At 38.7% G+C, this 26,533-nt stretch overlaps 1 protein-coding gene across 1 annotated transcript; it reads right to left on the bottom strand.

Annotated features, from left to right (window-relative positions):
• Window positions 1-512: 512 nt before the first annotated feature.
• Window positions 513-18,145, bottom strand: SLCO1A2 (solute carrier organic anion transporter family, member 1A2). Its single transcript, XM_009332839.1, is given in 14 exon segments — window positions 513-672; window positions 1,557-1,674; window positions 2,288-2,352; window positions 2,920-3,104; window positions 4,181-4,346; window positions 5,115-5,312; window positions 6,824-7,013; window positions 9,095-9,328; window positions 9,810-9,908; window positions 10,216-10,362; window positions 13,687-13,793; window positions 14,733-14,865; window positions 16,809-16,950; window positions 18,086-18,145. Coding segments are annotated over 14 exon segments (2,004 nt in total).
• Between the last annotated feature and the right edge of the window lie 8,388 nt (window positions 18,146-26,533).

Genomic DNA, 26,533 nt, shown 5'->3' with positions numbered 1-26,533 from the left:
GGTTCCCAATATGTTGACCATCTCCACTATGCAGAATAACAGTCCCTGCCTGAAAGGACTAACAGCATAATTAAATAAATTTATGGAAAAGTCAGGCCCAGAGAAGCTACAAATCCTGTCTACAGTCAATGAGACAGGCTGTGGCAAAAGCCGTTGGAGAATTCCAGGATGAAATCTGGCATCACTGGAGTCAGCTGCAAAACTCTCACTATCTTCAGTGAAACCAGGGCTGAAACATAGGTTTCTGCTTCATAGCCCTTTGCTCAGACAACTCAAACCTGGTATTTCTTAAGTTTTCTTATATCTACTCCTTGTTCTTTTGCACCAAACACATTTTTCCTGTAACTTCTGTTGATGAACTGATACTTTTATATTGTAATTAGGATACAACTATGTGTAATTCTATTAATCTCTGTCCAAGTGTTCACTAGTTAAAGTATGAAATCTTTCACAAGGATATATCCAAAATTTACACTGCAACGTTTTTTCACAATATGTCCTGCTTTGAAATGCTATTTCAATGCTTCTTGTACTTTATCCTGCATTTCTACTGGTGCATTTAATAAGACTTGGCTTTCAGATTTAAGTTTCTTCTTTAAAATTAGGAGAATTAGTGCTCTTGGGATATAGGACGCTCCACGTAATATTGCTGGCAGGCCAAGATAGAGCCACCTGAAATAAAGGATGAGCTTCATTAAATATATCATTCATGAAAAAATAGCAAAACTATTCAGCATACATTGTTTTGCGACAATTGCCCAGCTGCTCTAAAGCTTGTGCCCTGATCCTTTTGGATCTCACAGAAGATGTCAATATGAGAATGGAGAATATGTCAGTGCCAGCGAAACGGCTATTTACATCACCCAACTTCAGGCAACTAATTTAGCCAGTGAAGTTAGCCACCTGGTACCCTTATGGCTTTCTCCGCAGGGGAAAGAGAGAGCCCTGAAAAGGGCAGCTCAGACCACCTGAGTAAAACTTCTGTGTATTCATGAGCTAGCATTCTTCTTCCAAATCAACCTCAATACAGTAAAAGGAATCAGCCTGAGGCCATTAGTTCAACAAGACTTTTCTTCAAAATTCCCACAGTGCTCCTTGAAGGACTACAAAAACACGAAGCATAGTATGCTGGGCCAATTTCCAACTTGGGTAACTATATCCTCTCTATAAATTTCTCCTATATTTTAATTCAAGTACTATTTCAACCATTTTCTGTTCAAAGATATTGCATAGTCAGCCATTAAACATCTGGCATTTTTCCCACAAGGGCTTACTGCTTTTAACTTTTTTATCAGAATTCAGTGTCTTAAGGTCTGTTCTCATGAAAGGCCATTAGTGAATGTAATTATGGCACCAGAACATTTCTGTTCAAAGGGTGTTCCAACGTTGCAAAGGTTGCACTTGACAAATAAAGCCAATGCCAAAGAAAAGTGTTGTGTCAAATCTCTAACACAGGAGCAGTTTGTCTACTAGGAAAAGATAAAAGGTGTAGTTATAGCCCTATGTATGTAATAATACAGTAAGAAGGAGAAATGAAAATAAAGTAGAAAATATACCTATATGTGACAATGTCGTACATCCTACATGCTCCTTCACCGCCAAAAGTCATAGTACCCCACTTCAAGCAAGTGGTATCTATCAAAACTCCAAAATAAATGGGAGATGGAATTCCAGCTTAAAAGGATATTAGCAATGTTTTTTGTGAATAGCGTATTTTTTCTGATTAACAAATATACACTATATTTGTATATACAAATATATACAAATTTATATATATAGTGTACAGATACACTATAGAACCTATGCTGTTTCTCACCTACTCCATCTGTCGTGTCCTCTTGCAGCATGAACCATGTTCTCTGTATTTCTTACATTCTCTCTTGTTCCTTATCCACTTACCCTCAGCCAAAGATTTTCTTTCCTGTTGCCTGTTTAACAATATATACATGCTACAATATGCATGGTGATTCCTATTCAAAACTCAACATTTTTTCTCATCAGTGAGACTGAGTGTTCGATAAACATATAACAAGAGCGACAGAATGTAAAATGGCTTTCAGATGAACACCAGATGTAGTCAGCCTATTACTAAGTATAAATAAATGCAAACCGAAAGCTGTTCTAATTTGTCATGCTGCCTAGATCTGTAAAAAACCCAAATTCTTCCTGATCAAAGGCACTCCATAGAAGTACATTTCTGTGCCACACCCATAGCCCTGATGTGATCCTTATCTAACTCTCAATCAGACCTAACTGTGCTTCTGAAGTGTGTTAGAGCTTTTCTTACCAAATACTTTTGAAGCTAGTCCATGGATACCCGCTCCAAATGACTTTTCTTCAGGCTTTAGAGACCTGTATGATAATTACATTGTACACCAATTAGTAGAGGTGACATTAATAAGAAATATTTACCTCTGTTTTTTTTTTTTTAAATCAAACTCTTCATCACATTAGGCCCAAACAATTCTACTTAGAGCACTAGTTCAAAGAGTTCATTATTCTCATTAGGTGTCATTTACTGAAGTTCCTTAGCTAAGACTGCTGACTCACAAAAGGAAAAGCTATTGCCCAGGTATCATTCACTTGGACTGAGGCCAGCGCAAAGTGCAAGGTAGTTGTGCCTTAATCAACATCATGTTGATGTGATCAGTAAACACATGGGTATCACACAGCTCTCAAGATCTCAGTGCACTGACTCAGCGGTCCTACATTAATTAAGGATACAGCTGGTAGCCAGAAGCAACAACAGGTTATAAAGTTAACATGACACTAAACCTTAACACAGCACAGAAATGACATAAGTTCTTTCTATTCTTCCTCCCTCCATACACAAACTAACACACTTTTAATTCCTGGGGTTGTTGGACCTCAGAATAAAAAGTCCAGTAGCTTTCTTAAGATAAGGGCATTTTACTGTACCTTATTAAGACCATGTACCCAGGCACGGCTGCTAAGGAAAAAATGAAGCTGCAGACTAATGACAATATTCAAAAATAATGAAGCATCTTGTCACAGTTTTCTTCTCCATCACACTGGCCCAGAATTGCAAAGACATTTTGAGATGAAAACCCCGAGGCTGCAACACAGGTGCAGTTTTCAAATACCTGTCAAAAGAGTATTTTAATCACACGCACTTATCAAAACTCACACACCAAGTGTGAAACTCACACAGTCGGCACCTAGCTCACTCTCTCCTGCACTTGAGTATGTTACACATGTGCAGTGCTGCACTGCAGCCTCTCTCCCAGCCTGCCAGGCACAGGTCCAACCCTCATCTGTATGTGGCGTATGGGGTTAGAGAGCAGGAGGGAGCTATGGTCCTCTTATGCAGCTGGGATTATGCTTCCTCAAGGAGGCCATGATCAAGATAGCCCTCATATTTCCCATCACAGCCTGGTTATGTGGTCCTTCCAGTGCCAACAGATCTGACCCACTTTTTTATAACCTAGTGTGTGGTCTTTCATATGCCAGAAGAGAAGAAACCAGAGATGTTTGATTGAGGCTGGGTTGCAATATTCTCACTCAAACACTTGCTTCTACTGAAATCATTGAAACTAATGCCAGAATACGGGCTCTCAAATGTCAGCCAAGATGAGCAAGGGCATCAATGTCTGGCCCTTACTATCATCTAATACTTCTCTAAAATATTTGTAAAGTACAGAGGCTTTCTAAAATCTTTATGATTTGGGGTTTTATTGAACTCATTATTTTTGTTAGTTTTCAGTCTAATTAGAACCTTTTTTTAAATGTAAAAATGTATTATTAATTAAGAGAATAAAAGTTCCATAATACCTGGTTACTTGTTTAAATCTACAAGGTAAAAGAAATTATTAAGTCCATGCTATAGAATTTCATTTTGGCTGAAATGTTCTTGTGCACTCAGGCTTCCAGCTGGCAATACCTTGAGTACAATTTCTCACTCCATTTTGAGCATTTAAGATTCCTTCAATTATTAGAAGAAAAGGAGGCTTCTTCATGATATTCTTTAATTTAAATTTAAATTAATTTTCATATTCAGTTTGGAACTTCTGTTGCCACTCAGTGAACTTGTCCAACTCTATTTATCACCTTATATATCCAATTAAATGTATATGTATGGATATTTCCCACCCTATATTGATATGGATATTTCTTACCTACTATATTTCATAGTTACAGCACAATAAAATGTATGCTTTACCACAGTTTTTCCAGTTCCTCTTGAGGCTTTACACCCAGCAAGACAAGGTGACACATATGTGATTCCATTGTTCCCACAAACTGGGTCCCATATTTTAAGCGGGCAATCACAATCCCTGTTGCAGTCAGCTAGTAGAGTATTTTCTGCATATGAAACTTGCTCTAGTCTGAAATACATTTAAAAGATGGATAAATATTTCAGTAATGAAATACCTACAGTAATGCTTTGTAATGGTTAAGATTCTATTCTAGCTCAAGGGTTGATCCAGGACACAATCCTACATGCTCCTATCCTGGAGTCATGCCTTTCTATCTTTCTATAGGATGTTAATTACATTATATTACATTACATTATATTAATAATACCAATTCATAGATAGGTATGCATACCCTACAGCATTTTTCTCATCTACGGCATGTACGTTCTTGATTGTCTGCGTTACATATACCTACATGTGCATTTTACAGACACACAACCGCTCCCAATGATTAATGGCAGGCCTCAAATCAAGAAACTGCAGATAAAATATCCTCTGATAACTCAATAGCAATGAAATTGCAGTAAACCAGCGTAAGATAAAGAAAGGGTTTGCCCCTCTGTAATTCTGAAATTGCATTCATGTATGCCTAATTTGATCAACAACTTATTTTTACCTGCAGTTACATGACTTGAATGTATAATTATATTAGTAAAAGAATTAATATGGATATGCAATTGCATGAGTCTTGATGTGGATATCTTTTTTTAATGCGCTTTATTGTTTAAAACAGGGATAACAGAATAGACCTATTGTCTCATGCAAGTAAAAAGCCTTGAGAATTTAGATTACAAAACTAAAATGTTGCAAAACTATGGAGTCCCTGGCTGATTCTTGACAAGAAAAACCATTCCAGTGTCTTAAGATTTAAGTCCTCTTGTGTCTTAAACAACATACCTTTCATAGGAAACTGTTAGGCCAGCAACTGGTGAAGTATCACAGACAGTCCGATAGGCAGCAAAGTAGAGAAGGTATTCCAGTAAAGATATCCAAAATGCTGTGTTCACAGCCTGACAGATATTTATCTTTAATGTCTTCATGAATAAGCCTCCAAAAAAATACCCAACGCATATAACTGGTAAGTTGTAAAAACACCTATTTAAACAAGTGAAACTTCCATGTCAAAATAAAGGAGACCATCAGAGCTATACATAAGGGAAGACTGTGTTTGGCAGAGACTCATATAGTGCCTGTGACTCAATAATTTAACTACAGTCAGAAATGGGTCTCTACAAGTTCCCTTGCACACCCAAAACATCTGCCAAAGTCAACAGCAGTTGGGAACTGCTTGGAGAGTGAGCTAGAGGGTAAGACTGAAATGATTGATTGGAAAATTGCAATCTAGAGTTGCAATCTAGTTCCAACAAAAAAACCCCAAAACAAACAAACAAAAAAAGCAGTGTTTCAATACAGCCTCCTTGGCTGAGAGAGAAACTCAACAGGAAGATAAGCTAGTGGAGCACATCTTGGTGCACGCTGAGCATCACAGAAAGGAGGAACAGACTTTCAGTTTTGATATGAGATTACTGAACATGCTCTTACACTTCTTTGCTGTTAGATACTTTAATGAAGCAAAGACTGACTGAAAGACATTTAGGAAGTAGCTGTCTGAAAAACAACCCAGCAGTGCAATGTCAGCGCAACACAAATAAGATGTATGATAGTTACATGCCTTTGGATTCACAGCTTCAAAACCCTGGTAACAGAGTGTAACAGTAATACTCGTAAGGTCTCAGACAATCTGTGTCGCAGATTTTAAAGAAAATGGTGCGGCTACTGTGGAAGATGAGCACTGAGTTAAGGAACAGAAGTATGGCTAGATGTATTTTAAGATGTTTCTTCTATAATGAGTAGATAAATTCTAGTCTAATTAAGTCACTGCAGTTAAACAAGGGAACTGAGAATTTGAGACATAGTAAAGTGGAACCATAGAAAGGCTCCTACAGTTTCAGGATATTTGCTTTGTGCTACAACTACTTGCCATTACCATTTCCCAATGCATGACACCTTCTTGTCCTCACTCAAAAAAAGACAAGCTGATAAAGAAGAGACAAAAAAAGACAGCTATTTGGTCAGTGCTTTCCTTCCAGTTCTGCGTATGAAAGAGGATTTGCGGCTTTCAGAAGGCCCAAGACTAATACCTGAGGAGTAGAAAGAATGGCAAGTGTTGAATCATTGGCAATTTTAGCTGTGCATAGGTTCAACCCATCTATGTCTTAAGAGCTCCAGTGATGTCATTTTCATGAACATGAAAGCCACCCTTTATAGTATACTTTTTAATCAAGATAATATAATAAAGATAATTGGGCCCACGCTTTCTTGATGCAAATTAACATATCGTCTTTGAGATCAGTGGTGCAAGTTTTACACCAGCTGAACTTTCTGAGCCAATTCAAAAGATGGGAAGTAGAATATTAAATTCTGCACAGAAAATCAGGAGATGTTTAGCAGAAAATGCATGATTATTTGGAAATGCTTTGTAGTGTGGAATCTCTCATTTGTAGAAGCATTTGACCTTAGTATGTATATGTATACATGTACATATGAATATATATATATATAAAAATAGAGAGAATTTGCATAGAGACATCACTACTTGGTAGAACACAGCAAAGCAAAATGCAAATATACCAATTAAGAAGATGGCATCCGACGCAGATTTTCCAAACTGCTGTTCCAAATATTTGGGCATGAAGGATATCATGCCATTGAAGGCACTGAACTGTAACACCGTTATGCATATAAATAACATATAAACTGGGTTGTGAAACAGAGCCTTGAGGAACGGGATGACATCTGGAATGAAATAATGTAATGAGTTAGTGTGATGCTTTATGAAATGAACCACCCATTGCTCAGTGTGGCTGAGGGGGGAAGAGGGAAACAGAAATGGTCCTTAACTCGATCAGGCTAATTCTTGTGCTTTGCCAAACACCACAAGCCAAAGATTACTTGCTTAGCCCAGGCTACCCAAACATGTCTCTTCTACACAAAGATAATCACAGACACACACGCACACTAATGCATGCTGCTGCTTATAAAAAAATCACAGTAATAATCGTATCATAAAAGTTTCCTGAAACTTTTTAGCTGTATTCCTACTCCTTTTTCTCTCATCGCATGTCCTCAGAGCATTCACCAAAACCCCTTTCCTGCAGCTGGGATGCAAAGGGAATACAAGAGGGAAGGGGTGCAAACGCACTAGGTAGCTGTGACAACCAGAGACCTGACCACTAATTTTGGTTATTGCTACTGTCAGTGATGGGGCAGAAGAGGCCTGAAGGTGACCAGTTATTCCCACCATACTCTCAAAGTCTGGATCCGCCAGTCTTCAGCCAAGTAAGCATCTGAGAAACTAATTTACACAGGTCTTTTCTCTGCGTAATGCCTATTAAGTTGGGATCTGAACCGTAAAAAACCCCACAATTCCTCTTTGTCTAACATTCTTTATTAATTAATGTGCTGAGCTATTGTCAAGAAACTCTGTAGAAAAACATAAGCATCTGTAAAACAATGACGGTACTTCATTGAAAATGGGCACCACTTAGGAAGGATATATATCTCTCAGAGGTAGGCAAGTATCTTACTAGAAGAGGATCTGTATGCAAGACTTGCAAAAATGAGTCAAATATCCGAAACACTACAAATAGGCTGTATTATTTATATATGCCATGCAGTTTATAATCAGCTTTCTGAGGAAGAGATTAATTTTAACTATAAATACTTCAATTTTCAACTTGAAATCCTTGGGGATATTAAAAAGCTGTCTGAACACATCCTGGTCAACTGGCTCTCAGTGGCCCTGCTTGAGCAGGGGGTTGGACCAGGTGACCTCTAGAGGTCCCTTCTAACCTGAACCATTCCATGAAATGAAAAGATTCTTAATTCAGGATATTCAAGGACAGTGGACATTCACACCAACTCAAGGAGGGAATGATGATGAAAACATAAGCTCTGAAGGGACTCTGGAGTACTAGGACCCACAATCTGAGCTAGGAACCTTTCCTCATCAGAGCAGTACTTTATTCATGGATTCATTTAAGGCTACATGACAGCAGAGAAAGATGCTGTGTTTATCAAAACGAAGTTGCAATATCGGCCAAGATCTGAGTACTCACTCTGAGTATGGTGAGTTTGCAGGACTCAGCTTGAAACACCATGGAGAGGTAGCTGGCCCTTGGCACTTACTTTCTGAAAATGAAGATCCTGTCGAGGGGCCCTGAGCTGGGTATACAGAATCATGAGACTACTCTGGAGATCAGAGCCTTTGACGTATTTTATTCACTTATGTTTCCAACTAGCACAAAAAATAGCTTCCTACAGATGTACAGGTCTGAAAGACCACAGATGTGAATGTTGCCAACGGTAACATGAATAAATGTAAGTCAAATACATCCGTGTTCAACAGCCATTAAATGTTTATGAGACACTTAAGCACCTGTCAATTTCCTTTTATGGCTTTAAGTTGGACTCAAGAAATGTACAAGACTTGTGCTGGTTTTCTCCTTTTCTGCACAGTGAATGTGGGGTACAAGCAACTAATATCTGCAACTTGTCCACAGCTCACTGAGGTATAATATTCTTAACCAGATTTCAGTGCATTAATCCTCTACCAGGAAGAAAAGCTCCAGATCTACATACACCTGAAATGCAGGAGGGGGAAAGGAATGAATTCAGATCCTGGATCTATGAAATTGGCTTTCTTCCTCTGCAAGGAGCCATTCTAAATCCCTGCACAAATCCTTTGTACTACAGAGAGATGAAAAACAGAGTATGCATTTCATACCGTGGACCCACCTTTATTTACAAAAATACACAGACATAGTTCACACCTTAAGGACAAAATTAAGAAGGAAATAAAATACAATATAACTTGCCTTTAGCAATTTCATACATGGTCTGTTTGGCTTCATTTTTATGATTTTCTTGCAAGAGTACTACACTTTTTTTACTTGTCTCCTCAGGTTCATTGGTTTCTTCTTCCTTCACAAGTGACTTGGGCAAAAACCAAAAAGGTATTCCTGCGAGAAGATTCAGTGATGCACAAATCAAAATGCCCAGCCACCATGCTCCAAGCCAGTGGGCATCAGTAGCTTTTATAGTTATGTCCTCTATTAAAAAAAAAACCAAACACAAAAACACACACAACTTACATTAGTTCAGAAACATTCTTTGCTGTCATTGTGTGTTTTCCTAGTCATCTCTGACATGTGATCTATTAAAAGCATTTTAAAGATTCTTAAAATAAGGCTGATGAAAGAGAATAGTCTGCAGTTTTCTTTTCTAATGTTACTGATTTTCTGGCAAATTTCAGTGTTTTGTATTAAATCAATTCTAGCCCTTTTCTATGTTAAGCCAGATGACACAATAGTTCATCAAATAATTTATATGCAGATTCATTTTTGTATGTGTGAATTCAGGCCTTTTATTGACTTGAATATTATACACAGATTTTCCATTCTAAAAGAAACATCAGCAAACTCAGATAAAACGAAGACACCTCATATTAGCAACAAAACATCTTTTAGTGTTGATAAATACACCATCATGCCTACCAATTTATATGTAAGATTTTATATATTCATCCATTACCTGCATCTACTGATCCCAGATCAAGAAACAGTTCTGCACAGAATGATGCCAACAAGAAACCAAGGAAAGGGCCAATTACAGTTGCTGTATGTAGACATCCTAAAGTATGAAAAGGAGAAAACATATTAAATTAGAACCTGGACATAATTATTTTCTTGGAATTGTTATATATGTTTAGGACAGCTCTACTGAACAGACATTTGTGCCTAAAAATGGCCTCATTTCAAGAAGTTCACCTCTAGTTAAATTACAAGTTCTACAGTACTATTATTTTGATAAGGCAGTAATGTCTTTCTTTGCTCTTCCTTTATTGGCTTGAAGGGAGTCATAATAACCCTCTCTTTTGCTTTTGTTTTTGTGTGTATTTGTTTGGGGGAGGGGAGTTATCACAATAGGGTAGATTTACCCACGTAGAAAGGTGAATTCTCTGGTTTGGCAAAATCCTCCAAATATGAAATGCCTAAAGGCATGATGGGAGCTTCACCCATTCCTTGTACTATGTTTCCAACCATCACAAATATCCACAGCAAGGACCCATGCTCTTTTTCACATTCTGTGAATAAAATAAGAAGCCAGAATTAATATTTTAATTCGAACTATTATTTAATTCTAGGGATGAAGACAAAGAATTGACTAAGAGCTTAAACTTTGATGGGTAGGTCTGTCCTGTAAAACAGGGAAATAAGTGGTCGTGATACTTCAAAGGGTCCAGAACTGGAAGAAGCTGTTGCACGTGCTGGAGTAGAGTTTAAATCCCATCTGTCTCCATGCCATACCTTGTCCAACCACCTGGCAGTCCAACAACTGCATAACCTGGGCCCTTCCCTTTACTCATTTCCCTCAGCAAAACTGCCATTTTCATGTCAGTGGAGAGAAGACAGTGCTTGAACATCAGTGATGAAGGGATGAAAAATCACACCTGACTAACCTGATCACCTTCTACAACAAAGTAATACTTTCTGTTGACAGGGGGAGGGCAGTGGGTGTTGTCTACCTGGACTTCAGCAAAGCATTTTCTGCTGTTTCCCATAGCCTCCTCCCAGACAAACTGGCAAGATACAGACTGGAGGGACAGTCTGCAAGATGAGTGGGAAATTGACTCATAGGCCACACTCAGAGGGTGGTCATCAACGGCTTTTACTCAGGCTGGCAGCCTGTCACAAGTGGGGTCCCCCAGGGACCAATACTGGTCCCCACACTATTCAGCATCTTCATAAATGATCTGGATGATGGGATTGAAAGCACTCTCACCAAGTTTGCTGATGACACCAAACTAGGTGGTGAGGTGGACACATCAGGAGGGAGAGCTATCTTACAGAGAGACCTGGACAGTCTGGAAGAGTGGGCTGGCAAGAACAGTATGACCATGTCTCTGAAATTCAGAAGTCTTTTGCAATGATTCAGGTAATTGTTGCATAAAGACCATACATTGTCATTTGATTATAAGAACATTGTCTGAAATAAACCAGAAGACTTCCTGATTTCACAGTGAGGTGCCACCATTTGCTTCCAAGAAAGCCATGACAGCGAAGAAGATGTGGTGTTGTTCTACCTTTGCATGGAATGAGATTTCTGAGCTTTCCAGCTTCTTTGCCTTGATTCAGACTGCTAGCTTCTGGTTTACTATTGTTCATAAGCCCCCAGAAAAGCACACGGAGAGTAAATTCATCTGTGTTTAAATCATTGGCTGTTTGCTGGTAACTTCAGCCGGCACTCTGTACAAGAGTCCTCACCACCTGGAAACCCCAGCTTAGACCCTTACCTCAAAGCTCTGTTCTAGCACTACAGATTTTTACCTTGCACATCAATGACCTCCTTATCCAGAAATTTTGTCTGTCCTGATGCTATCTGTTCAGGTATCCAATTTCAGATTTGGGACATCTTGAGGACAATGCAAATTCTGATTTGGCAAATAATATATAAATTCTACTATAATTGGTGCATGTCACCAAATGTTACAGAAAGGTTTTCTACCTCCATCATACCTCTGCAACTCAGGAGGTCAGTGTTGCCCTGAGCAGGCACCCACTGGAACATAGCCTGCAATCTGCCTATCTGGGCATTGCTGTGAAGGAGTTTCTGACTCACTGTGACCTTTATACAACTCTCGATCAAAATCAAGATCCATAACAATGTATCTGGCCAGCCTGCTGACTCTATGTGGGGATCTAGCCCTCATTTATTCACATCCATACTCCTACATAACAGAAGAATACTGTGCTGCAGCACAATCCTGTTTGTCTCACATCAGGACAGTTAGATCAGGAACTATTATGACCTTTAGTACCTTCTTTCTCTTCCTGACCTTGGATTTCTTCATCTCATACAGTCTGCTTCAGATTCCACTGTTCTCTATGGCCCACTTTGTCATGCTGAGACTTCCCAGTGCCAATTTATTAACAAATAAAAACCGGCTTTGTTAGCAGCAACTGATGAATTTCTAGATGAAAGAATTACTGTTCGGAGATCAAGTCTGACGTCCTGTATCAATGTCAGATTGCTGTCAGCAAACATGGGTGAAGCAATCCACATGCAGATGTGGTCAAATTCAAACCGGTTTTTGCATCACATAGGAGATGGACTCATATGTATGCAAGTCACAGTTTTGCTTGTCCATAAGCTAACAGAGAAACAATCCTCGTACCCAAGTATAGTCAAAGGCTTGAGGACCTATGGGTTCTAGTGTGTACATTGAATGGCTGTATAATTTAGAAGAAAATGGCTTACCTATCTATATGTTAATTCATGCATTTATAAAATGAAGAAAAACAGTATCTGAAATCTTCAAATGAAAGAATAATACCAAGTGCTATTAAGTATGCACTTTTCTCAACTTTTCATTGTGAAGATGGAAAAATTAATGCCTTAAGTGACATGCAGTCTCGGAAAGCTTGGAAGCCACACCCGTTACTAAATGGAGACACAGAAAACTACAGTACAACACTATGGTTTGATGTCACTGTGTACATACAATATTACAGCAGTGTGATTCAGCTTTAGCACATTGATGGAACACCATCACAAAATATAACAATTAACTGTGGGATTCATCTCACCTAACTTTTGCCATCCACCAGTCATCTAAGTTTCCAACAGTCAGTAGGTGCATCCTGGAGGTAATCTGACCCACTCTAAAGTAAAGAGCATGAATGTCCTTACAGCAAGGGACACACTCTGCAAGAGCTCTGTAGTGTCCTTTGACCAACTATCAAGAGAACCTAAAGAGATGGTTCAGACTAAATGCTTCCCTTTGAGGTAGCTAAAGACTCAGGAGATTAATCCCATCCTCAGTGTGAGGATTTTGTGTGTGATCATTTAAGAGTTGCCTCTGAGCCTTTTGACTTCATAGTAGTTACTTTATATGCATATTGCTAGTGCACATACATGTTTCGGTCTCCCAGGTAAGTTTCAGCCTAGTTTAAACTATTTTCTCTTTTCTCTAAAAGGAAGTGGGATCTACTTTTTTGCTCTATCTATCTTTATTTCTCATTCTTTTATTTCTTGTGTGGTACAATGAAAAAGCATCCTGATGCATTTTACCCATTGTCCAAATACCCACCTCCTCACAGTATCATAGTATTTCAAGTCAAAAAGAGGAACATTTGTGAGAACAACCTGGTGTTATATTTCCCCAAAGTGGACTGACAGGGATGTTAACCAAGCTGTTCGGATACTGTGAAAACTGCATGAAAAAAAGCTACAGCTCTGGAGTCACAGATTAAAGAAACAAGAAGGCTAGGAAATTTCCTGACCTCTAGTTTTTATGCCTGATCAAAAGCAGGACCCTGAAATAATTGCTAATAAAAATAAAATCTTATTTACTTAAACGCTATAAAAACTGAGGAAAAAGTATTAGTAGACATAGGAAGAGTCGTACCTGTTGATGGTTCCTCTGTAGGTAAAGAGAACAAGCTTTGATTAACAAGGCACAGAGACATGACTGAAAAATTATCCCATGGTGAAATACTGCTTTCAATACGATACCTGTTTGAATCAAAGTAAAGCATGTATAGGTTTAAGAAGAAATACATCAGAACTGCCTCATAAATCTGTACTTCAGTAATGAAACTACCTATAAGAAGAGTGTGTAGCTATACGAAGAAGGAAACCCACATCAAAACTTAACTGAGCCTCAGTAACAAATCAGGCTAGGAACAAAGGAACTGTAGCAGGGAATCAACCCAGTGTTTTATCCAGACTGTTATCTAGCCTCTAACATAATCTTGTAACAGATGCTTCAGCAGAAGTTGATGAAACACCCTAATGAAATCCCTCGTATCATCATGTCTTCTACTCTTCTTACATTCCAATCCAATTTACACCCTAAGCAGAGGGTGCCACCAAGGCTGTCAGAGCCATACCACATTGGACATAACAAGGTTAGCGGATCTTCTTTTCTCAGAAGATATCTCACTGATGAAAATATAGACAAGCCTAAATGATTATTTTGTTAAGCCAAGCAAAAATAGTCAAAAATTGGTTAAAGAATCATTATGGTCTGTAAAGGCCTTGCCAACACAGCGGGCAGGTATGATCTGTCATCCAGGCTCCAGACCAAAGACATCTTTAAAAATCATCTTGTATTGCCCATCCAAGCAGATAAGAGCTAGTAGTGTAATGTGACAGTATCACAGGCCACTGTTTCTTCAGAGAGTCCACACAAGAGGTAGCACAAGGATGAAGGCAAGGCAAGGCAAGGGCAAGGCAAGGTGCCCAGCAGAGGGGTGACTCTCCTCAGGAAGTGATGACTGACTTCCGAAGCCATTTCAGAAGCAAAACAAAACAAGCTGCTCTACAATTATCATATCATACCCATGCTCAGCAGTGTCTCTCTCAATAAGCAATACTATTTCAGTGGGAGCAGTTATGGATTAAGGCAAGTAAGGACCACAGAAGCTGCTGTGAGCTAAGCAAAATACTCACCTTCCAAATAGGAAATGAGGAAATGATATCAAAAGGCATCCAAATGACAGAATTGTGCAGCCCAAAGCAATTATTCTGGGTCTGTGAAGCTTTGCTCCAAAGTAACTCACAAACGCTATCAGCAGCAAGTTGCCTGCAAAAAGAACCTGGTCCTTATTTACAAACCAAGGCATCCTTATATCTTTTAAAGTGCAACAGAAATTTGAGTATACCTTGTTAGCTCAACATCTGTTAGTTCCTGTCTTGTAAAAACTGTAACTAGACAGGGAACTGCCTAAATGGCGCAGTAATTCCCTCCTATTTGTGATCTTTTTCTGGGAGAGTTACACCATGTGGAAAGAACATGAGAATAGAAGGCAGAATGGAAACGAGATCATGGTGAAAGAGATTTTTGACTGCACCTGTGTGAAGAAGAAATTTCCCACTACTTTACATAGAGACCAGGCCCAGGGGCTGCAGAGTAATAGCTGTTTTAGGAAGTTATTCTCCTAGGATTCTCCATTTTGCAATGTGTGGGAAAATACAGAAGTATATATCCAAGTGTTTTTCTACTGAAAATAATAAACACAAGATGACATACAGAGAAAAAAGGAATAATAAATTAATATTAATTTCAGTAATCATTCAAGAGGAATTAAAAAAGTATGGATTTTTGTACCTAGTACCATTTAAAAATACAAATGGGCTAAAAATCTTCATACTCTTATCCTCCACTTTCACTTCAGAATCAGTTGATTTTCTATACTCTTCATTTATTGCTATGCAACGAAGAAAAGAATCGAGCTTCGTGTTATGAATCAGGTCCCATAAAAATAACAACTTAGTAATCATACACCTACTAATTTTGTGATCTTTTTGTCAAAAGAACAAAACCATGTCTCTGAGTGATGAGCATCATGCTCTGAAAGAAGATAACATATTTTTTATGTATGATTGCTAGACAGACTGTATTGAACCAGTGGTTTGGATGACACTTAAAGATGTACACTTACACGGTCCTAATAAGTTCCCTATGTCTGCCACATACACTGACTCTTAATCATTTCAAATATTAATATGATTATTCACAGTTATTTTACATCCTTGGGGATAAGAATGCCACAACTTGTTATAGAAAAGTGCATATGAGAGGATAACTTATTTAAAATAATAAGCCTTTTACATACTACTTCATTAATCTTGGCCGTTTCATATTTCTTAAAGTCTCCTCCTTATCAAAAGCAAGAATATATTCTGGGTATTCCTTCTCTAACATAACTTTGAGCTGCCCCATCAGACTGCTTTGCAGGCAGCAGCATGGTGTTGCCAACAGTTTCTTCTTCTTGCACATGCAGATATAGGAGACCAGGAAAAGGGGGGAAGGAGCCTTGTCTCCCCTCCCCACCAGTGTATATGAGCCTGTGCAGACCATTTCCTCAGTTGAGCCAGGGATAATAAAGATCCACATTGTGACTTTAAGGGTATAAAACACATCCTCTGAGGATCTCTATTCAGATAGGTTTCAAGCTATCAAGCCTTTTGTTTGGCTTTTGTGGCAATGACAAGACATAAGCCTGTCACTGGGCAATAAAACTCACTGATAGGCAAGGTAAGGGTCACTAACAGTAGAACTGGAAACTTTCTTTACAGTTGTACAGGTATGAAATCTTGAAATATTATTGAGTTTGAGTAAGGAGACAATCCACTCCAACCAACTCTGAGGTCACTGATTAAAAGAACTGTAAAACACTAAATATGACCTTAAATTCAAACAAAGTTTATAAAATCTTTCTGGTTTGTTAGTTGATTCAGTACAAAGCTCATAAAGTAGTTCTATTTTGTTAGTTGCTCCGTCATATCATAAGATAGTGCAGAAATTAGCCAAGCCAGCTTTTAATCCTAAACTTCCTCATTTAAGTTGTCCTGTTAGTTTCCAAGACAGTAAATACGTAAGTACCAGCTGAAATGGTAGGATAGATTTGGTCACTATTGTCATATACAGCAATTGACAGATTGCTGTGGACATGAGAGTCACTAATACATGCTCAGCCAACATTATATTTTCAAAGAATAGGAAATATTAAAATGAGTGATTACCAATTTCAGAGCTTCCATTAATGATCCCCACTAAAGAAGCCGGAATATTAAATTGTTTCTCTATCTGGGTGTACATGCTGTTCATGTAAGCACCAGACATCGTTTTACCAACAAATGCAAGTGATAGTGCCAGCAGAAATACCTAGGGAGGAAAGAGGAGAATGCATAAAGAATTCAAAGTTATACATTTAGGAATATTGCATGGTTATTTTCCCCACCAAAGATACACTTTCAGATAAAACAAGTGAACAGTCCTGATCCGCTGATATGTGTGTAAATACAAGTTCAAATCCCACCATTTATCCTTGTCCACAGAGTTATGGCTTCACTAACCCCAAAAAATGAAGAAAGATTTTGTTCTTCACCTGCTCCCATTGACCAAGACTGTCTTCAAAGACCTTAAGTCCCATTTCCCCAGCCAAGACAGGTGCAGCACAGCCTCTAGTACAGCGTGTCTGCTGCAAGATTGCCATCTGCAGGACTGCGTAACGTCTGCAGCCAGACCAGGGTGCAAAGACCTTCACACCCTTTGCTCATCTGAACGATAAATTACTTGCAGAGCTAAGATCGTTTTCTTTGATCGAATTACTTGATCAAGCATCTGCTCTCCCACCTCAGTAGAGGTCATGAGCCCAGAACAACTCATTTCAAACAGAAGTAGTAAATAGTGTGTCCTTTTTACAAGAATCTAGTAGCAATTGACTGTAAAAAAATAAGTATGAATATATGCAGTAGTATGCAAATCCTTTTAACTTTAGGGTTCTTAATAAACAGTATTTATGTAATGAAATCAATAGTATTTTTAAATACATCTGCTGCAAATGCTAAAAAGCATAAGTAATGTATTCAGGCTTTGAATTACTATTAAAAGCAAACTATTTTACAGCTTTTATAGAGCTTCTTGACAACTTAAACAGCCTAGGGTACATCAACAGACAATTTTTACTGCCACGTCACAATCCGTAAGGTTAATTTCACAGGTTTAAGAAGGAATGGTAAACATGTCAGACTAGGGGGATTGCACAAATTCAGAGGTGGAGCTTCAAAGGAGCAATCAACCATACCTCCAACACATCACAGAGTGTAAAGTTCAGGGACATAAAAAGCAACACATGATTGCTTACAAACTTGCTTGACCTTGGTTAAGGCATTAAGGATAAGGAAAGAAACAGAACTTATTCATTCATTTAGTCTAGATTGTAACTTCTACCAAACCACTATAAGTGCAAGCAATTACAGTTGTGTGTTCATGCAAAATTGCTAAAATATTTCGGTACCTTCAGCTTGGAAATGCAGCAGAATTTGTCCCCTGCACGTGGCTTCTCAGCTTCTTTCATGTTGCCTTTTTTAATTGATCCCGATGTCTGTTTCTGAGTCTGTCCAATGATCCTATTACAGTGTTGAAAAAGACAAAAGAAAAAATGAAACATTTTTGTCCCAAGTTTGCAAAAAATCAGACTCCTTCCAAGATATTTGATATTTGAGTATCTTCCTTAAATAAATGCAAACTGGATTCCAACAAAAGCTACAAGCCTATAAACTTTACTCTAATCAAGAAAATTTGACATGTGAATGTCAACAATGTATGACATTTATTGTCAAATACTGAATTTGACAATAGCAATTTAGCTAGCAATTTATTGTCAAATACTGAATGCTGTCAGCAGCATACAACCAGTAAGCAAAGAACAGAGAAAAGAGACATTCTGAGGGCAAGCTAGTTTGTCTGTAATAGAGTTTTTCAGTCTTCTTCACAAACATTTGGTACTGAGCACTGGGGGAGACAGAAGTATGAAGACCTATATGTTTGACTGATGTATACATGTCCCCGTGGTCTTTATTTACTATGCCTGTCCTTCCTAGCCATGAAAAGGACATTTAGTTCTGCTCTGCATGGTCTATTGAGCCCTCCCCTCTTCCACTGGCATCAATGTAAATTTGTTAGTTTTAGTAGAAACTGCATTGGAGACTAATATGTTGGCATTAAAGTTAGAAGGAGAAAAAATAAAACCAAAACCATGAGATCAACGTAAGTTCTAAATGGAAACAAACAAGACGCCGTTCTGCTTCCCCTCCCAAGATTTGCAAAAACATCCCTCTTTATTTGTCTGCCTACTTTTAGTCATCTCCATCTTGACTTGATGGTTAAAGCTTCTGGTAGCACTAAGCCACCTGCTTTCTTACACATCTCACATATTTCCCAAAAATGTCTTCAAAGAAGGAGCAATATATTCCGGGGACTTGGAATATACTTACCTGTAAAAGCCCCTACACATCTGAGGGTTAGCACAGTGAGTTAAACAGGGAGAACACCAGTTTAAAGAAGATTTCTCTCTAAGGATTGCCACAAAGCCTTCATTAAATCAAATTATTCAATACAGTTCCCTCTGCCTGATGGGGTAAGCTGAAGAAAACCAGGGTAAATCAGAGCCCTACCTTACAGTTGGGATGGATATAGGTTAATTTCCTCTTTTTCATCTCAGATACACCTTCCAAGTGTGACCTTGTAGCACCTGCTCTTCTCTATGTTTTCCATTTCAGGGAGCCACAGCTGGGAAGCAAGTTGTCCTTGACAAGCCCACCAATGGGACTGAATTGCCTTTCACATTCTTCAACCCAACACCCCCTCAGCCAATCTCTTCAAACACTAGTTTCTACAGCAATGTTAATCCTCTCAAATGTGTTTCTTAACTAACTTGATTCCTAGCAAATTCATGGGCATTAACTCCTTCTACAGCTACCTCCTCATTTTCAGTCTCTGTAATGCATTATTACAGCATTGCTGGAAATACTTTACAATTAAGTGTAGATGGTCAGCAATTTGGACAATTAACTATGATATATAAATAGTTTGTATTTCTGCTTTGCTTAAAGATACTTAAACAGTGTTCAATCACCAGTACTAAACTGTGCTCATACAGCTTTGCACTTTCTTTGCAATTTGGCATAAAAGTTTATATCCCAGGGAATCATTTATGCCTTATCTTAATACTGCTTTATTCAGACTGTAGCCCACCTGCGATGCCAAAAGATGAGCAACAGAACAAAGATTGCAGTCCCCTGTGTCTGTCCTCTTCCGCTCCTAGGAGTTGGCAATGGGATTCTGTCCCTTACTATACCAGTCCCTGCATTTCACTAACATATACAGGGAACATCATCTGGCTGATTACAGATTTTCTTTTCTGGTGCTAAAAGAAACCAGCCAGCAACCTCTGCTCAAGTTTCTTTTGGGGCATCAGAAACATCACACTGCCCCTCATACAATTACAGATGACAAAATGGCAATGTTGGCCTTTACTTACTATTACCTTCCCTCAAAGCATAAATTATGGTAGAAAAAATGCATTTCAATCCATTTTTTTACTGGGAAGATTATTAAGATTATTAATTGAACAACAAAATAGACAGAATTATTATTTCCAGATATGTTCCTGAGGTTGCTTTCCCCAGCTTTAAAATATTTTTGTGGTCACGCTCGGTCAAATGGACTGAAGCCAACACAGACTAACAGCCTAGATTATCAGAGAGATGTAGGTGCGTAACTCAGATCAGGTGCATTTACACCACACATTAAATCCAGGTTAGAACTCAGACTACCATTTCTGTGTCTAAAGATGAACCAATAGTGTTCCCACTCCCATCTCCCATCTCCCTGCTCTCCATTGTGCATTCCTGTTACTTTACCTTTCTTCCACTCTTGGGCTCTGAGGCTCTTCTGCAAACCTTTCTAACTCATTAAACAGGCAGAAATTTAATGCAGCAAAACAACTGCTTTCCAGGTAGTGAACTGATTTGTCCTGCAGAATGGTTCAGGTGTCAGACCCACATACGCAAAAGAGCAGAAAAGTGGAGGCAAGAACATGAGAAGAGAGGAGAAAGTGGGGGTGAAAGCAGAGTAGGAAAGGATGGAGAGTGAAACCTGCCCATCTAAGCACCAGTGATGCGTTATGTCACCTCAAATATTTGTGGAACTACAGTCTCAAGCCCTAACCTAAGTTGCCCAGGCCAGCCCTGAACACAGCTGGCCTCCTAGGATCAGCACAGCTGTAAAGAAATTACCTCCTTCAGTGAACATCAATCAGTATCTCTTCAGCCAACAGCAAGAGGAGAGGCAGCTTATGCTACTACGATATTCACATTGTGACTAAGTTTTGTAACAAACCACTTGAGGAATTTGCGCAGGCCGGGCGAGACTATATATTTATGCAAAAGTTTGCCCTCGGGTTCTGATTGACCTACCAGCTATCACTTGAATCCTACTCCTAAGCCTCCCATGTCCACTGAAATTTCAGGGAAGAGGTCAATAAAATCCCTCCTTACGGGATCTCACTCCTTCCACTTCTGCACTGAGTTTGGAATATATTTACGGCAGACTAAGAAGTTAGTTAGCAGTAACATCACAACTGCCTCTTCCAGCCACCTCCACTACTGGACTAAATTTCCACAGGCAACCAGAAAGACATAAGTAATCACAAGACTTGTTTCTAGAAGACAACCGCTTTACATAGTGCACAAAGAACTAAAGTGCGAACAGTTTTAGTACAGGCCTACAGCTACAAAGCAGATGCATGAGGTACAGCTGATGTTAACCTGGGCTGAACAAGGCTGGCTTAAAAAGAAAGCAGGTGCATCCTGCGTGGATCAAAGCAGGCATATTCAGTGTGGTCGACAACAGCAGGCAGGCTAGCATTGAGAGACACGAGTTTGGACCCATTTGTCCTACACAAACCCATAAATACATTTTATAGATCTAAACCACATTTCACCTTAGCTAACCAATAAAAAAGAGAACAAAAGCACACAAATATCTGGATTTAAATGTCTAGAAAGCAATATTCTGCAAGTTGCCTTGCCTGAGTCCCAGGGGGGCATCCTATTTTCAAAGTAAAATGCATCTTCCATTTGGTTCAGCTTAGTCACATGGATAAACTGATAAGTCCTTGTTTTGTTTACAAACAAGATTAAAAATCACATGAGGTAACCAAGCAGAGGGCAATTATATTGTCAGAATTTTTAACTAATTTATTTTTCCATGCAAATGGAAATGCAAAAAGCATTCTGAAATCTTGTTTTACTAGGCACAGTTCAAACTGTTACTCAAATGCAATTACACTAATGTTAGACTGAGACAAAGGAAAATCTTCTCATGGCAAAACAATTAGGTACTTACCGTTTTGAAAAGGTTTTCAGAAGAAATTACTGATTTTGTATGCTTAAACTTTGACCTTTATTCTAAATTGTTGAAAATTAACCCAAGTATACTTACTGCAGAATTTGTGGTTTTGCTGCATGGTTTCACCTGTGCATTTTAGAGAACTCACTCAGATGTGAAAGACACGGGCTGAGTTCTTCGTTAGAAAAAAATTAAGCACATCTCTTTCTCTTCCCCACCAAAAAAGGTCAAGAGCTACAGCAGTGCTGGATCCCTGAGGATGAAGTGCTGACAATCCTGCCCACTGAAGACGTCTGGAGAGTGCTCACAAGCAAGAAAGGAACTTCAAGAGTGTACATAACTGTGTAGATTTACAGGTTAGGCGGTGTCCTAGCAAAGGGTGACACAAGGACAGACTGGAAGAGGGGAATGAATTTGTTTTTCTCACATCTTGAGGGGGTGTTTAAGCCCTGAGTTAGTGAATGGAAAGCAGCACAGGCATGATTATTGGCCTTGCTGTCTTGGAATGATTTGGAAGAAAGTGTAGCCCTTCCCAGTTGGTATAAATCACTCAGAGGCTCAGCAGTAGGGCAGAACTGGGTCTGAACAAAAGTGGAGAAAATTACCTCAGCCCCTGAAGCACAGAGGCATAATATCACTCTCCTCAGCATCCCCAGCTGCTGGTCTCCAGTGTTTCTTCTCAGTGTAACAGCCTTTCTGGATCTATTTTCGAAGTATTCAAGTTTAACTACCTACTATATAACTGGGGTGCTGTTAATTCTAGAAGGGGGCAAAGATCCTAATAATTAGGCACTGCAACATTCACTAGGAGCACCCTTTCCTTTGGGACCTCTGTTGAATGATGATGGTTCACCATGCAAAGTGAAAGATAAAGCTGCCTATAGTCACATAGCTGCTGTCGTTGTCCTACAGGCAACTGTAGGTGCTGTTAGTTACTGATTACTGACTTTACAAAATCAGAGAGTAATTTGACCAAGCGTAAATAGTTCTAGCTAATGTGACAAGAAGAGATTATGTGACTTTGATCAAATCAGGTAGACATCAGATCTAAGAATCAGTAGATATACCTTCAAGTGCTGGTGCTGAAGCAGGTTTCATCTGTGACCTTAAGCCTCTTGATGACACTTGTGTTTGTCTCCCTCACAGGAATGACTACTAACGTACATGAAAAGCCTACATGCAAGGTCTAAAAAGTGTGGTGAGGGTAGGATTGGGATTAATGAAAGCCTGGCTTTGAGCACAGCCTCCAGGGCAGTGTTTCTCAGCTTTCTCAGGAAGCACCCAGCCTTCCTGAAAAATCTCCCTGGACTATCACATACCCTGTGGGATTAGGCTACTGGAGTGCGAACTAACAGACTGGCAAGGTACTTGGCATTTTTGTTACACAGTATGTTTTTGTCTCACAAACTTACAACTCTGCTGCTGTACTGAAAAACATTTTGTAGACCCCCTGCTGATGCCGTACAGACCACTGGTGGCTGAGGATCCTGACCTGCTCAGTGCTGCACCAGACCATGAGGTAAGGCATTTTCCCCTGTTATTTCTTATAATAAAACTTCACAATTGTAAATTTCTGAGAGCATATCTTCTCAGTTCTCACACACTAGAAAATTTCTCAAGTAAAAAATCTATTAACATGCGTCCAATATGTGAAAAGCTCCATTCTCCCTCAGAAAATATACTTTTCGTAAGAGTTATAGCACTGCTTTCTGTTCTTGCTTCATGATGGTCTCCAAATCACACCTGATGGCTGTCTGTACTGGGATTTTGCTCATACAGTTTAAGTAGAAATAGAAATTTTTTCCACCTTTGCTTTCGTTTAACTAAAATCAGAGGTAAAGTCTTATTTCCCACTAAGATATTTTGAGAGTTTTCTTGCATTTTATATTTTCTCCACTTATCCATTGCCACTTTTGGAAAATTAAAAAATCTTCTGGCAAAATAAGAAGAAAATATAAAGACAGTGGTCCAAGTTCTGCCACATACTGCGTTGTGTTCACAGCAGACAGTACAATGAAAAACAATAGTGAACAGAGGTAGGAAATGGCTGAGTATAAAGCTGCTTTAAGTCCATGTGGCCATCCTTGCTCCCCTTAAAAAAACAGCTAAAGGTGTTGAGGGAATAGGATACTGCCTACTAAAATGGCAGTTGTTCAACAGTGTATGTCAACAGCAATGTAGTATTCATTCAGGTGTAAAGTGACTTCTCTCCTGTACCCATACCATGTGCAACAGCCCTCTGTGTATGACTAAGTCTTGTTCTGTGTAAGAGAGAAGTCTCAGTGTCATTAGAGCATTAGCCTTGCTTTTGCATTAAAAATATCTTAACTTCAGTATTCTAATTGTAATGGTTCTGGAAATCTGACTGCAAGCACCTAACCAAGAGACTTGTATCAAATTCCCTGTGCATTCTAGCCATGATATTTATTTTAATTTATTAGAAACTAGAACTGTAGATCTCAGCTTAGTTGTTTTTTATCCTGTGTTTAGCTATTACAAGGGTTTACCAGTCCCTTCTTCTTTCTCTCTCCCCATCCATTTTTTTTAATATTTCATCTCATAACTATTTGTAGAATATATTCTACATATATTTTATATTTTAATCCATGTCTATTTGAGGGGAGGAGACACCATGATTTTGACTACAGAGATCACTATTTTCAAATCTCCTTATCCATCATAATTATTTAAAAGTGAGCTTCTGAGATGCATGTAAGTATTTTCAGTATCTACAGGAAATAAGCAAACCAGTGAAAGAAAAGCAATTGTCTGAGGTTTTAATTAATTATTAAATAAATAACCATTAAACAAACTTTGATGAGATAGAAAGTCATAGGCATATCGCATACAGGAGTGTAATTCTGCAATCTCAGTAGGATTATTTTGTTCAATAATAATTTCTGTTCAGGGTGAGTAAGGTTGAAGATTCAGACCCAGCAAAGGAATTACAAAAAAGGGAAATCAAAAATTCCAGTCAAATAAATATCTCCTTATAGCAGGCACTTAACAATTTGCTTTAAATACTTCTCTCCGTATCAGAGAAAAATAACCCAGGTGGCAGTTTAAGTGATTTATAGTTTGTGCCTACTATCATATGATTTTCTAGCTCCACTTTAGAGAACTTTGCTTTAAAATTTCCCTTAGAATTCATCACCAGTAATGTGCATTTTAAAAACTGAAGATAAATAAGTGCCCTCTTTCCTCTTAAAAAGAAAAAATAATAAAGGGGAAGAAGAAGAAGAAAATAAACATGTTATCTTTTTAAAAGTTGAAGTACCTCTTCAGGATGACAGCTTTAATTATTTGTCCTGGTTTTGGCTGGGATAGTTAATTTTCTTCCTAGTAGCTGGTACAGTGCTGTGTTTTGGATTTAGGGTGAGAACAATGTTGATAACACACCCATGTTTTAGTTGTTGCTAGGTAGTGCTTACACTAGCCAAGGACTTTCCAGCTTCCCATGCTCTACCGACTGAGAAGGCTGGAGGTGCACAAGAAGCTGGGAGGGGGCACAGCCAGGACAGCTGACCCCAACTGGCCAAAGGGATATTCCATACCATGGGATGCCATGCTCAGTACATAAACTGGGGAAAGCTGGCCGGGGGGGGACCACTGCTCGGGGACTGGCTGGGCATCGGTTGGAGGCTGGTGAGCAATTGCATCGTGCATCACTTGCTTTGTATATTATTATAATTATTATTACTAGTAGTAGTAGTAGTATTTTATTTTATTTCAATTATTAAACTGTTTTTATCTCAACCCATGAGTTTTCTCACTTTTACTCTTCTGGTTCTCTCCCCCATCCCACCGGGGGAGGGGGGAGTAAGCGAGCAACTGTGCGGTGCTCAGTTGCCGACTGAGGTTAAACCACGACGTTACTGCATGCATCAGCTTATCTCATCTGACTTTTGAGGTTTAAACTCCTGTTTACAAAGATTCACATTGCCCATTATAAAAGATTTACTCTTATACATGCCACTCAATTTTGGTCAATTCATATTAGCATATTTGCAAAGTGCCTTAAAGTAGGAACCTATATGCTGAACATTCACAGAAGTCAAAAGAATTTCACTTACTGATGTGCTTAAGTATGAACTCAGTTTATCTTTAAAAGCAAAATGAAGAAATAGATGTTTCAAGGGCATATTCCTTCAGACACATACAGGCACAGGCAGACACACACACACACAAACAAGAGTTTTCCCAAGGACTGTCTGCATTCAAACCTCTCTGGTGTTCTATTTTTCTGTAGCACCATGAGAAAGGAAGTACCATTGGAATTATATCAATCTTTGCTTCATGGAGAAAGGGTCTTAGAGACTTCTGCTTTCAAATGAACAAAGGCTAGTATCCATACATTTGGCTCCACTGTCTTAGAGAAAGGAAAAATGCCTTTTACATGGATAATGAAAGAATTCATTCCTATGAAAATAGTGTTTTCCCAGAAAAAAATATTAGACTGAAAATATATTTATTTTAATTTTTAGCTGCCTGAGAGTGCTGGAGAGCTTTTATATTTTTTCAGGCTTTTTGGGAGCTGAAGGATATTGGGGGA

The sequence above is a fragment of the Pygoscelis adeliae genome, unplaced genomic scaffold, assembly GCF_000699105.1.
Source record: "Pygoscelis adeliae isolate BGI_AS28 unplaced genomic scaffold, ASM69910v1 Scaffold38, whole genome shotgun sequence".
NCBI lineage: Eukaryota > Metazoa > Chordata > Aves > Sphenisciformes > Spheniscidae > Pygoscelis > Pygoscelis adeliae.
This window is presented reverse-complemented; position numbering and strand designations above follow the sequence as displayed.